Source organism: Neoarthrinium moseri (genome assembly GCF_022829205.1).
Source record: "Neoarthrinium moseri strain CBS 164.80 chromosome Unknown scaffold2_Wmoseri_CBS_16480, whole genome shotgun sequence".
Classification (NCBI taxonomy): Eukaryota; Fungi; Ascomycota; class Sordariomycetes; order Amphisphaeriales; family Apiosporaceae; genus Neoarthrinium; species Neoarthrinium moseri.
The window spans coordinates 1,897,266-1,910,546 of NW_026055116.1; the positions used below are offsets into that span (position 1 = coordinate 1,897,266).

Here is a 13,281-nt window from a genome sequence, read left to right on the forward strand (position 1 = left end):
CTGCAGTTCAAGTGAGCAGCAACTCAGAGCCATTGCGCCAGTTTTGCCATGCCTGAATGCGTGGAACGTGATCAAAGCCAATGACAGGATTCGTACTCATTACGGTGACTGCAAAAAGACGTTCGAGCTTACCAATGCAATGGGTTACAATTGGCGACTGAAGCGCCACCTGATTTCCCTTATTAGGAACCCACTCATGTTGCCATCGAGGTTCGATACTAATTGCCATCGCGGCTGTTCTCTGAACACCGATGGTTATGCAATATAGTACTAGATACTGTTAGATTCATAAGTTCTAAGTTGCCGAAGATGTAACACTGCTATTCCAGCCTTGCACCTCAGCGCTGGTTTCTTGGGGTGGTCCGTTGACCCCATGAGATGCAGCAAGGCAGGCTTCCCCACTCCTGTTGGTTGACCCACGTTGCTTGGTAGCAGGGAAAGACAAGGAAAAGGGAAACCGAGGGAGTTGAAAACCGGTGTAACAGAGGGTGATTTACAGGATCCGTCTATATTTGGAGTATTGTCAGCAGACAGCGTAACCCCCACTCTATAGGTACTCCTCTCCGCTATAATAGAAACATGTCCCTTACTTTCTAGTAGTGGAGATACCTTGTGGCTCTGCCTCTCTGATTTCCGCTGTTAACGATTGAGCTCATAACAACATAATGTTACACCAGGTAGAACTCCGCCCCGGCAGGGAGAGCCTTCAAACCCATGTATACCTTTCTTGGGTCGATACGTGGCTTTTGAGCCTGAAGGATGGTCAACCCAAACGAAAGAGGGCAGATATGACCTTGGAGGAGATCACTGATCTATTTCGGGAGTCAAACATGTTCCGTCTATTGGACGCTGATACTATACGACGAGCTGTCAACTCGTTTCAGCGACTTGATAGGGAGGGCCATATTACCTACGGCGGTAGCCGTCCTCCCTCTTGCGCCACTACAGACGTCATGTCTCAGAGCTATAATCCGCGAACTTCTGTAGGTGTTTTTTTCTATAGAACCCACAGTCGCTGAGCTTTATTCGTGGGGCTGGGCAAATCTACTCAGAGCATGGATCTGGATGAGCGTGGCTATGTCGAAATCATCACTGCTCCAAACTGAAGAAACTTCCACTGATGATTCCACAGTGTACTTGTAATGGTGATTTTCCTATACCGAAAGAACTTGCTACCGAGAAGTTCTTGAGCAATAGTCATTGCCTTACCGTTCAAAGTACCCTTAAATATCTGCAGGACGTTGTTGATCGGCCAGACGAATGCGCCCCAGACCTCTATACGCCAGAGAAACTACGAAGGGCCGTTCATGAATTACTTCTAGCTAATTCGGAGGAAACCAACATTGTGGATACTTGCCTCGGAGTTGGAACCGCCAACAAGATCCCAAAAATCCAAGCCCCTGACAGACGGCCACATCCCCAACACGACCTAGCTCTTCTTACTCATGGAGAGCTATATCCCTCCATCGAAGGTATCAAGATCTGTGCGGATGCCAGGCATTATTTTGTCCTTGGATGCGCTGTTAACCGCTGCGATTATGGTATCGCCCGTGCGATTGCAGATGCAGGAAATGATATCCTCATTGGAGACTATTTCGAGGCACTGGACGAAGCAACACTAAGACTCCTCCAACGCAGCGGTGCCGCCGCTCTGGCTTATCTTAAACTTTGCAGTCTTGCTGGTGGGGTCACTGAATGGCAATATCAGAACTTAGTAGCATCGAACATCCACGCTCGCGTGCTGATGGTATATCGAGACCATGCCAGAGTTCGTCTACCCAAAGGCATCTGGGGCTCGCGAATGACCGGTCTACCAGTACAGCGCCATATCGACCTCGGCTTATTCAATGCGATCATGCCAGCTGCAATAGCTACTGGAGAGGAACTGACTGAGATGGAGTTCATGGATCTTGTTTCGGCTTGCACGCTAGTCAATGACTTGTCAGACTTTCGCAGCGATCTCTTCCGCAACTCGCGAGAGAATCCGCTCCTGCGGGGTGTCAAAGGCAATATCTGCCTGTATATAGACGGATTGATTGTAAGCTGCCTAGAAGCTGCCACCAAGGCATTGCAGTCCAGTACACTCAGTGGCATTGTCGTCATGGCATGTTGCAACTGGTCTGTAATGGGGACGCACCACAAAATTTACGAGCTGATATCAGGGGTCAAACCGGTTCAGAATTATCCGCCATGTGGATATGCTTCGGAAGTCGAATCCAAGTACTACGATAATCTTCTTCTGGCATTGAAACCTTATGGATCACTGGGCACATCAGGTCCGTCTCTATGGAAAACGCGGGCCGATATGGATAAGACCTACGCCATCGCGCGGCTTTCTGAGGACACACATAAAGCGTGGTTAGCAGATATCACTCGTGCTTTTCTGGAGCCGAAATCTCTGAGGAAGATAGTAGATGTCGTTCACTTTGAATGGGTCGGGGCTACGGGAGATGCGGCTTATTGCCCCTAGTCCAAGGACACTGATGTTTATTTTGTGTCCATGGTACTAATGAGTAGCGAGAGCAACGATTATATGATCATAGGCAAGATGTGTTCCGTAAATACATGCTTGCTTTGAAGAGAAAGCGGGATCAATACCCCTCCACTTCATACGCCACATACCTGAATTTCAGCTTCTCATAGTCAATCAAACATTTTTTTTTTTTTTTGCTTTGACGTTTTGCCAGCATGTCAGACTGCCAAGGGCCTTCTTGGATACTTGAAGCGGGGCGGTGTGCCATGCTTACAGAACCTAGACATGATCTCCATCTCTATCGTCAGCTTTGTGGGGATCATCTGCCGCTCCGCTTACGTCGAAGCCAGGACCAATTGCTTCATATGTGTGGTCGAATATTCAATGATGGAGTCGACATCAGCTCTGCGCTAATTTGCAACGATTTTGAATTCAGAGTTTATGAACCACTTGAAATCAGCAACCGTTCACAAACGTCGACATCCAGCGGATAAACTTTCGCAGAAGAGTCGGTCGGATAGTAGCCTCCTATATCCGTTTGACAGCATCGGGGGTACTGAGATTCTTATATCAAAGAAACCATCCGAGAATGCTTCCCCTCAGCCCCGAAGAAGTGACTGTGGAATGGATGTCCAATACACTGGGCCAGAGGGTCAAGACGGTTGAGTATACTGGGGCCATTCATACGACTGCGAGTAAACTTTTCGTCACGGTGAAGTACGAGGACGAGAAAGAAGACGATGGCTCCAGACCAGCCAAGCTGTGTATCAAAGGGGGCTTCACAGATATGGCAGAACGGTTCCCCTGGATCATCTTGATCTATCAAAGAGAGGTGGAATTTTTCAACAGAATTGCCCCGACGCTCAAAGGGCTAGAGCTCCCAAAATGTTGGTGGGCAAGCTCCGATGCGAAGCAAGGCATCGTCGTAATGGACGACTTGAATGCCCGGGGCTTCACATTTGGCGACCCGCAATTCGAATGGAGCATCGAGAAAGTTCTGGCCAGCGTCGAACAGCTAGCCGTTCTGCATGCTGGAACCTGGGGCGTCAGGGCAGAAGATTACCCCTGGCTGACAGCAGACTATGAACACGCAATTCTGTCACTGGCGGATACCTACGAACAGACAATAAACAGCCCTGGTCGCCCACAACTCATCGAGTCCTTGACGGACCAGAGCCGTGTAATCGGTGCCCTGAAGAAACACTTCCGGTGTCGAGACCCCAGGTTCCGCTGCCTGCTACACGGTGATACACATACGGGGAACACGTTCATCAATCCCAGCGGATCCCCTGGATTTCTCGACTGGCAGATGATACACATTGGCTCGGCGTTCCACGACGTTGCGTACTTTGTGACGGGTGCGTTGAGCGTCGACAACAGAAGAAAACACGAGGGTCGCATTATTGACCATTATTTGACTTGTCTGGGTAACCTCAGGGCACCCAATTTCTCCCGTGATGAGGTGATGGTCGAGTATAGAAAATCACTATTGGCTGGCATAGGATGGATCATGGCTCCAGACTCGATGCAGTCAATGGAAAGAACGCTCCCCATGATTGGACGATACGTCGCAGCCATGGACGATCACAAGACTATCGAGCTCATTGAGTCAGTGCCGGATACGAAGAGCGGCAGCTAGTTGAGCAGGAAGTGTCAACACAAAAGACAAGGAGTCGTTTCGGTTGGTGTACAGGAAAGAATAGACCAGCCCTGGCTTACCACTATCGACAAGAGACAGACATTCCACATCGCGCCTCAATAACAAGATCAGAATTCTAGCATGTATTGCTGCCAATGGGCGATTTCAATTCGGACTGATACGGGGTAAACAGGGTCCCTTGTCTCCACGCAATTCACTACCGGGGTGAGTCATCTCAGATAAGCTTGACAAGCACTGCATCGCCTTGTGACACATCTCCCCAGATTTAAAGTACCATACTTCCAATTGTCGAATAGCGTGCAGGATGACAAGCCACCGGCTCTGAATTAGCATTGAGCGCAAGTCGCCAAAAGCTCTCCCCTCCTTCGGCTACAGCACCCCATTCCCAGACTAACAGACCAGCGAACGCGCATACCCTGTACCAACTCCGAACTCCGATTACCCTGCGTGCCTAGCAACGTTCAGTACTTTCGCTATGGTGTAGTATTCCGATTTCTCCCTCACTTGGCCGAAACCAGCCTCAATCCGCCAAATTCGAATTCCGTGCCGCATAGGCACACGACGATGGCCCTGGAACTTTTGTTTTCATACGGCAATTAAGATTCAAGTGCGTGAACCCGGCCCACACTGGCGTGCATGGTCTGGCAGATTGAACACAATGTTGATCACAGCCACGTCAGGAGTCATCATTGCTGCAGGGAACCTCTGATGCTATTTGCCGACCAGGCAGGGCGGCTGCCGCATGGCAGGATGATAAGCGATGTCTGAGTCCCGACTACGTATTTCTTCCCCCAAGGTTGGCTGCCTTGCTTAGTGGACTTGGCAGCTCCAAGACCGAAGTATGCCTGCTGGCATGTAAGGAATCAACTTTTGTTGGTCAATTGCCTTTTAAGCCCCCATCACAGTCACTCCATAACACTCCATAGCCTCGTACTAGGCGGTAAGGAATGATGATGAAGCGCATTACGTTTGCTCCGTTCCTGCCTCAAGGTGGTGGCTTGGGTGAAATTGAGTCACCTAACCAGGGACATAAATTTTCATTCCGATTTGGAGCAGCGTACGCAAGCTGGTTGACTTGTGAAGTAGGATGTGTTACATCACAGCTCGGTTGTGTGAAATTGTGTATATATATCAGGTCATGTTGTCGATGTCTGCCTAGAAGAATTTGCCTACATTATCATCATCATCAGGCAACAACTACAAGACTTACACACACAATAGCCAAACATATATATACTCTGTTTGTTTCCATTATACAAGGCATCACAACCGATCAGCCTGACATCTAAAGTCAAGAACAACAAGACCAACCGCCATTTCAATATCACTTTTCACAATAACGACATTCTAACAACCTCACTTATAACAATGTCGGCCCGTCCCACACACACGCAAGACGCCAAACACTCGTCCGCTATGTTGGACATGTTCGCAGACGTAGATCGCCTGTCGCCATACACCACGACAAGCAAGAAGTCGTCGTCATCCTCAGCAAAGTATGGCGACAACGCCTCGCTGTTCAGCACTAGCTCGTACTCCAGCACACGCAGCCTGCTTAAGAGCAAGCCGTCATCCAGCCGCAGTGGCAGCAAGACAACGGATCCCAAAGAACTGTACGCCACCGCCGTGCGCAACTCTCTTCGTCTCAACGTCTGAAAGCCCATAACTTCCTGTGTTGGGAGATTCAATGTTCTTCTCTTATGTCTAGCTATCGATGCTTCTATGTCAACTCCGATCTTGTCATTGGGAAATGGAAGAGAAAGTCCTGAGTTCTAACAAGTTTCGTTGTCGAATTGTAGCTAGGGGAAGATTATGCACTCGTAACATACAACAACACTACAACAACTCTATATATGCACCACAGCGTGGGGCGTTGACAGAGTCGGAGCAGGAGCCGGCAGGGAGTGCCGATCACCGACAACGCACCCGCCTGGACGTTTCTCCCGCCAAGACAGGGGGAAACGGACCAGAGTCCGGGCGCACCAACACCGCCACGATGGCTTCGCAAAGCTGAGACTTCGAGCCGGGTCCGTAGGGATTGTCCCTCTCTGGGGCATTTCCGGGCCCTGCTCGGGGTTATTCAAGACCTGCTGTGATGGAATACAGCAGGCGCATAGAGGACGGAGGACCGTCAGGTTATAGAACTATTTCAGGTTTCCATACAAAATTATGGGACTTCGGCTTGGGTTTGCTGGGAAGTTTGCACCGTTGCAGTGAGAAAAGAGGAAATGCTTAGTTTCGCACGGGGTATCTTTATCCACCTTGTCTATCTACCTAGAAATTTGAGCTTTTTGCCCTCATTGACTATGTCCATCTCCTTGTGACTTATATTGTTTGAGCGCCTGCGCGTCATGCCTCCCCTTAGAAGGTATCGTCTAGTATGTCTTGATTCATCTTGACCATAGTTGGGCTGTATTCTGCGTCGTCTCCCAGGTATTCAGGGGCGGCTCCGGCAGTCAGTAGAATGTCATCCACTATGCGTTTGCTTGCTTCCCGAGCTAAATATGCTTGTTAGTGCCTGACTAGAGTACAAAGCCAAGAGGCTGCGAGATACTGACCAGGCGTTTGCATGAGTTTGCTGGGCGGCAATGCGAATTGAATAGTCTTGGGAGGACTCATGCCTCCAAACACGCCTCCCGTCTCTTCTTCGTCGCTGTCCCAATATATCTCTGCGTCACTCTTCCCTTTTCCTTTCGCGCCACCGGCCTGGCCTGCGAAGACGTCCTTCGTCTTCCTCGCCGTACCGGGGGTATGCACGCTGACGCCGGGTGTCCGCGGTCCACTTCCGGCAATGCCTCTTCCCAGACCCTTTGGTGCCTTCAGCGGCGATACGCCACTGTATAAGTTAGTCCTGAGCATGGGCGCCGCCATCTCCGGGGAGCTCATGGGGCTGTCCTGCCACAGCTTGCGGCGGGTGTTATCATTTTCATCGACCCTGGCCCCGCCCAGCTTCACTGGCGATAGCGTCTTGTGCGGTGTGGCCTGGATGCGGTAGTTCTTGTCCAGGATGCGATGCAGCAACGGGTCCGTGTTTTTGCCCTTGACTTTACCGCTAGCTCCGAGGCCAAGGTGCTGCGTTGGGTCGGGTGCCTCGAGCATGGACGACGACCGCGGTGTCATGGACATATCTGGCAGGCGGGTCTGTGTTGCCGCCATGCCGGGCAGTTGCATGGTCTCATCGTCATCCCCTTCTTCTGCTTCGGGAGGGAAGTCGTCGCCCTTCCTCGCAGCGGAAGCCTCGTCCTTCATCTCGCGGCGCAACGTCTCGAAGGGCGAGTTGAGGTCTGCGAACTGCATCTGCCGGAGAGATTTGGTGGCGGGCGGACGTGGTGTGCTCCCCGTCAGCGACCCGTCGTCCAGGAGGCTGTCCTCGACGTCGCGATGGCGCTGGGACTGCTCCTGGTAAGCGGCCTGGTCACCAGTCGCATCCTCTACATCCTGTGGTGTGTAGTCTTCGGAGGCAGTTGTTGTGTCGGCGATCTGGGTCGTCTCTTCGCCGCCCGCGGTGGTATCTTCTTGTTCGTCGTTGGCAAGCTCCTCGTAGCCCGAGAGCGACACATTGGCCGAGGCCTCGAAGAATTGCTTCCAGAACTGTATGCGAAACAGTCAAGTCAGATGTGCCGTAACTCCTTTGATGCAGAAATGCGAGTAACAGGGGTGTCAAACATACCTTGGAAGCTTCCCAGACGTTCTTGGAGTGCTCCCCGTATTGCTCTACCAGGGGGAGGATACTGGTGGTCACGATGCGGTGAGCTTTGCTGAAGTTATGATCTATCTCTTGCAGAGTAAGAGTGATGGACTGCTCGAGCTTCTCAAGCTCTTCCGTCAGGGTCAGGTTCCTCGACGGGCCTGGGCGCGACATGTTTGCTGGCGTTTGGGGCGTATTGTTTGGAGGGCAATGTTGTTGATGTCAGCGCGGCCAGACAGTTTATGGCAGCTCGAAGTGTGGTGGGGTTGTGTTTAGGCGCGTCGAGCGCGATGCGGGGCCACTATAACGCCCAAAGGAATCTGGTACCCACCCGCGGTCAAGGCAATCCTGCCCATAACATGACAATAGCTGGCGTCTTGGACGCTGCCTTCATTGAACAAACGAAGCCGTTTTAGCTTTCAATTATTCTCTTCTGAGCTCGACTTACCTGTTTGTTCGAATCATGATGCTACTTCAATCTCTTCGTAGCGGTAGCAGCTCTTCAACAACAGCAAATGAACCCAACATACGGGCTAAAATATCTCGAGGCTAATCCATGAGCCTTGCAAGAAGGTTGAATGAAATGCGTTGGTATTTCGCCGGGGGTATCATCTACGTATCCTATCCATTTCTTCTAGGCCCACCATAGTGACCTGACATCTCTAATTGTAGCAGTAATCGATCAATCGTGTTCTCCTCTTTGGCGGCTGTTCGTCCTTCGTCGCTCATCAAATCATGCCTTTGTGCTTTGCTGCTTTGCCCCCCCTTTTCGCTTAGGCCGCGACAAACGGTAATGAAGACGTCAACTCCCTTCTTGAACGCACTGTAGAGTGCAAATACATCTTCCGGGCCTTCCTGATGCCCGCCCAGAGCCTGGGTTCTAGCCAGCTTGGAAAATCGCAGAATCAGGGTGAAGATTTCCTCCAAGACCTTGAGCACAGGCTGCTGCCGTTTCCTTAATAGCAGCGTATGCATTATGGAATCCAGCACTTGCTCCTGGCGCTCGCGGAGCCCGTCAGGACTTACGATCGGAGCCGTGTTTGGCGTCATATCGTCATTCTCGAGCCCGGACTGCACCTCATCCAGCCAGTTCTCGAATTTCATCCACGGAAGCCCGATACCAGAATCGAAGAAGTATGCAGCGATGCTAGAGGTGAAGTGCTGGGCCTCAATCCGAAAACGCAGGCACACGTCATCCACTTGGCTCCAGCGTGACGTCCTGGCAAGAGTGTCTCGGAAAAGCTCACCAGTGACATGTAGCATACGGAGCAGGCGAAGGAGCATCTTGAAGATCTTGTCAAACTTGACCAGAACCACCGGTGTCATAATTGGTGCTAGTGGCGCAGGTGGCTTGTACGACAGTCGCAGGAAGTCTAGAGCCTCCAAAGACCCTGGGTTTATGCACTTTTCGATCTCCTCATCGGAGAGGTCTCGGACCGCAAAGCTCAAATCTCCAGGAAGCTCGTCCGTCTCTCTGTTGCGTGTCTTGAGGTCAACCGCTGGGAAATAGGCCTCGGTCAATACCCCCATGAGGGCAAGGCGTAGCTCGGAGCTTGCTGGAGGCCAAGTATCCCGCGTGCCCAGTCGAAGACCCATGGCACCTCCTTTCCTAGCAACGCCTGCTTGTCGCTCTGCCGTTTCGAGATCAGCATCAAACAGGGCATGAGACAGACGACTACAGAACAAGCCGTTCCCGAGCAGCTGAAAGCTTTTCTGCAAGGCGATGTGATCGCGCAATCTATGCGAGTTGAACAGCAGCTTCATGTACTCCCGATTTACCAATCTTGCCTGTGCCTCGACTAGCGGTCCAAACGACAACAGGGGAAGAAGTGACCAATGCGGTATGAGTGCCAATCCACCCTGGAGCTTGTGATCTTCTTTTTCCGCGAATAGACGGTCATGAATGAGTTGAGACAGCTTGTCTGTCGAGCTTGGCGCCTCGAGAGGTTTATTCATCTCCTTGATGGACGCCATGAGCCTGTCCGCCAATTGACTTTCTTGCTGTCCGAAGAGTTCAAGACTGTATGTCATGATTGGCGTGCTTGTTTCATCCTGTGTCTTCTCAACCTGCCCAATTCGGTAGTCGTGAATCGCTTGCATCAAAGATGTTTCGTAATCGTTGACTTGTCTCTGCAGGAGTTCAATGGCTCTCCAGTCGTAATGCCATTGAAGCTTGGGAGGGCCTTTTGATTGAACCAGCTCTGTACGGCAGAGTACATGTTCAGGGTGGTGAGTACGCAACAATCTCAAAGTTTTCCCGGTCTCAAACATTGTGCGGGCAACATCATCCGGCACGAAGTTTGGCACGCGACGTGCATCAAGTATGTAATCCGGCTCTTCAGTCTCCATGCCAAAGTCGTCCATGTAGACGACGTTCTCAACTCGGACAAAGCTTTTCCCTGGGCCATCTTTCGTCATGGGATTGCCTTCCTCCGCCTTGACTCCTATCCACTTTTGGGTAAAGTCGGCCCAGGGTTCTGAGACCCTGGCAAGTACCTCACGCATGATGTCGCCCAGCAGACTATTGCCATCTTCCAGAGCCTGGGTCTCTTCGAACAAGATGGACAGCATTTGCTCGTCCGTTCTTCCTTTGTTGAGTTTGGTGACCAGCGACTCGAAATGGGCCAAGATGGTGTGGACCGGTTGCACTGCAGCTTGGAGCTGCAGCAAGGAGCCAATTTTTCGGGCTCGATATCCCAGCTTCGTCTGGATGACCAGAAGAAGACTGTCAACGGCTTTTGCCAAGGCTATCCTGGCTGCCGATGGATGAGTCCTGTACATGATCTGAACGAAGACGTAGAGAAAACGCGAGATATTCCCGGACTGAAGACATTTGCTTTGTAGGGCTTGCAGTACTTTTGACGAGAAGCCTGATATCCGCAGCTTGTCCAGCTCGGGTACAAATACCTTAGCCTTCTCATCGTAAGTAAAGAATATCGACGTGCGGCCAAGAGCCAGTGCCAAAAGGGCAGTGATATATGGGCTCGTTTCCACGAGGTGGTGGTCGCTCTCCTGTATGCCGAGTGGATCATCCGGCGAGAGCAGTGCCACATCATACGAGCGTGCACCGGCTTCAGTTATGAATAGAGGCTCGACAGGCGGGATGTCAGGCAATGCAAATCCATCCCAGCTTTTATATCCCGGGACCGGAGGGGTCTCCGGTCGTCCTATACAAGCATCATTGAATAGGTCAATATCCTGCTGGGTGGCCTGCCGAGGGGCTCCAGGAGAAGGTGATAACTCATCGTCGGACTCATCCCGCCTCCGCTTCAGCACCACAGGCTCCCAGATGGTGGGTAGGCCGAAGAACTCGTTAGACTGTCCGTCTGTGATCTCATCGTCACTTGCTTGCACCAAGTGTGACGAGTTGAGCCGCTTCAGGTCGAGGTCGAAGAACTCATGCTGGCGCAGGGGTGATGCTTCTACCCATCGGGACGTTTTCCAGAGATCCGGAGCTGCGAAGACGTCGGCAATATCCTCGCCTGCCATCTGTAAAGCTGATTATGACCTGTGAGCTTCATTTGGCGCAGAAGATCCAGGCCCGACTTGTCCATGCGCTCACCAACAACAAAGCATGGAAGAAGGCAGGCCTACCGAGATCAACCCATTGCCCAAAACGCGGTTTAATGGATTTCCCGCCCCAAGTCGCGTCTCCCCGCGCCCTGTCCCAGGCCTTAGCGGACCCCACTGGAGATCGGCAGGGACTGGGGCGGCAGCTCAGCTAAAGCTACAGCTCCAGAACGCTGCATTTTTCTCCATCACCCGTCTTCCGCCAACCGTATTCTCCATCTTCACGAATGCTGCGCGCTTCCCTGAGCCTCGCCGAGCAGATATCGCATCACACCTAGCGCCCTACGGACCTCCCGACCCTGATCTGCTGCAATTGGAACTGCAATGCCTCCCAAGCGCAAAGCCGCGCGCGCAAGCTTGGGTGTCAGTACCCCAAAGACACCCACGCCCATGCACGAGGATTCCATGGACATAGACACCCCTCAAGCGTCAGATACCCCAAGAGCAGCCGATACACCCACTGTGGGCAAGCCCAATCAACCTTCAGCGGAGGAGTTGCTCGGAAACATATGGACGGACGACCAGGAATCCTCCTTATACAAGGGCATCATCAGGTGGAAACCCGCGGGTGTGTGAAGCCGTCCTCCCATCGCCCGTCTGTTGTCTGCCTACTCACGCGACTCCATTACTCTAGGAATGCACAAGCACTTCCGCATGCTGGCCATCTCGGAACACTTGCGCAATCACGGCATCAACCCCGACGTTGAAACACACACTCGCATTCCCGGTATCTGGGCCAAGCTGCGCACGCTTTACAGTCTAGACCTCATCGATGAGCGGGAGAACTACGACGACGACGTTGATAAGTACAAGGAGTTCGGCCTCCCGAACACGGAGTATTGGGACATGATGTTTGCTCGCCGCCTGCCTGAGAACCCCAGCGAGGCCCCGAGCTCCCCTCCCGAAATGGACCTCGACGATCATTCCACGCGCGGTGCCGCAGGGCCCCCCAGTGTGTCGGGGGGCGAAAGGGGGACCAAACGGAAGAGGGGCGGGGCCAATGCTGCCGACGTCGCTAGTGTTGCCGGTAGCACCGCGAGGACTCGTGGTAGCACTGTCGAAGATACCGAGGAAGACACGCCCCTGGCGTCCAGTCCAGTGGCGAAGAGCGCCCGCGGTGCCAGGAGCCGGAAGAGAGCAGCTGCCAAGGCAAAGGCTGAGAGTACGGAACCAGAGCCCACCGAAGAAAATGACGAGGAAGACGGCAACCAGGGGGGGGGAGAAGAAGGAGCAGAAGAAGAAGCAGAGGACGAGGACGAGGACGAGGAACGGGAGGAGGAGGAGGAGAGTGACGCGGAGGCCGAAGCCGAGGCTGAGGCTGAGGACACAGCAGCCAAGTCTACGAGAGGCAGCACGAAGGCCACAGGACGGACAACCAGAGCGCGCGCCAATACGCGGAAAGGCAGGAAATGAAGGACTGTGGAGAAGCACGATGAGTTGGATTAAGGACAGGTTTCGTCCCTGCCCCGTGTACTTTGAAAAGCTGGCAGGACAGGCGGCTTTTGTTCATGATACCCATAAACTTGGAATTGTACGTTGTGTACCGAGGTAAGTATAGCTGCACGGAACCTACTCCCATATTCAAAATCAGTGCTGATAGTTGCAGAATGAAGGGCTCCTCTACGTAGTGAATTACCCGCGGATAAGTCTACCAAGGGAATTTTGAATCAAATCTTGCGCCGGCTCAAAGGCTTCAGAAATATCCATTATGCAACTAGAATGGTAAAAAAGATCGTAAGTATCCCGACCATGGCGGATGCAGCCCGCCTGCCCTATATACACATAAGAGATCCGGCCCGTCTCCATCCCATGAGCCTATCTTATAAATTGGCTCTTTATCTCAGCCAGTCCATTTGGTCAAGCAGATTATCGCACCCAGTCCATGGTATC

General features: G+C 52.2%; 6 protein-coding genes across 6 annotated transcripts; 4 read left to right on the plus strand and 2 right to left on the minus strand.

Annotated features, from left to right (window-relative positions):
• Positions 1 to 788: 788 nt before the first annotated feature.
• JN550_001343 (uncharacterized protein) lies at positions 789 to 2,470 on the plus strand (the record flags this gene model as incomplete). The annotated part of the gene is made up of 2 exons (XM_049312025.1): positions 789 to 983; positions 1,133 to 2,470. The coding sequence occupies 2 exons, from the start codon at positions 789 to 791 to the stop codon at positions 2,468 to 2,470; spliced, it is 1,533 nt and encodes a 510-aa protein (XP_049177249.1).
• A 592-nt stretch (positions 2,471 to 3,062) lies between these two features.
• JN550_001344 (uncharacterized protein) lies at positions 3,063 to 4,112 on the plus strand (the record flags this gene model as incomplete). Its single annotated transcript, XM_049312036.1, has 1 exon — positions 3,063 to 4,112. The coding sequence occupies one exon, from the start codon at positions 3,063 to 3,065 to the stop codon at positions 4,110 to 4,112; it is 1,050 nt and encodes a 349-aa protein (XP_049177250.1).
• A 1,389-nt stretch (positions 4,113 to 5,501) lies between these two features.
• Positions 5,502 to 5,789, plus strand: JN550_001345 (uncharacterized protein; the record flags this gene model as incomplete). Its single annotated transcript, XM_049312047.1, has 1 exon — positions 5,502 to 5,789. The coding sequence occupies one exon, from the start codon at positions 5,502 to 5,504 to the stop codon at positions 5,787 to 5,789; it is 288 nt and encodes a 95-aa protein (XP_049177251.1).
• Positions 5,790 to 6,494: 705 nt separating this feature from the next.
• Positions 6,495 to 7,995, minus strand: JN550_001346 (uncharacterized protein; the record flags this gene model as incomplete). The annotated part of the gene is made up of 3 exons (XM_049312058.1): positions 6,495 to 6,631; positions 6,692 to 7,724; positions 7,804 to 7,995. 3 exons carry the CDS (start codon positions 7,993 to 7,995, stop codon positions 6,495 to 6,497), a joined length of 1,362 nt encoding a protein of 453 aa, XP_049177252.1.
• A 447-nt stretch (positions 7,996 to 8,442) lies between these two features.
• Positions 8,443 to 11,310, minus strand: JN550_001347 (uncharacterized protein; the record flags this gene model as incomplete). Its single annotated transcript, XM_049312069.1, has 1 exon — positions 8,443 to 11,310. The coding sequence occupies one exon, from the start codon at positions 11,308 to 11,310 to the stop codon at positions 8,443 to 8,445; it is 2,868 nt and encodes a 955-aa protein (XP_049177253.1).
• Positions 11,311 to 11,715: 405 nt separating this feature from the next.
• On the plus strand, positions 11,716 to 12,804 carry JN550_001348 (uncharacterized protein; the record flags this gene model as incomplete). Its single annotated transcript, XM_049312080.1, has 2 exons — positions 11,716 to 11,959; positions 12,026 to 12,804. The coding sequence occupies 2 exons, from the start codon at positions 11,716 to 11,718 to the stop codon at positions 12,802 to 12,804; spliced, it is 1,023 nt and encodes a 340-aa protein (XP_049177254.1).
• Between the last annotated feature and the right edge of the window lie 477 nt (positions 12,805 to 13,281).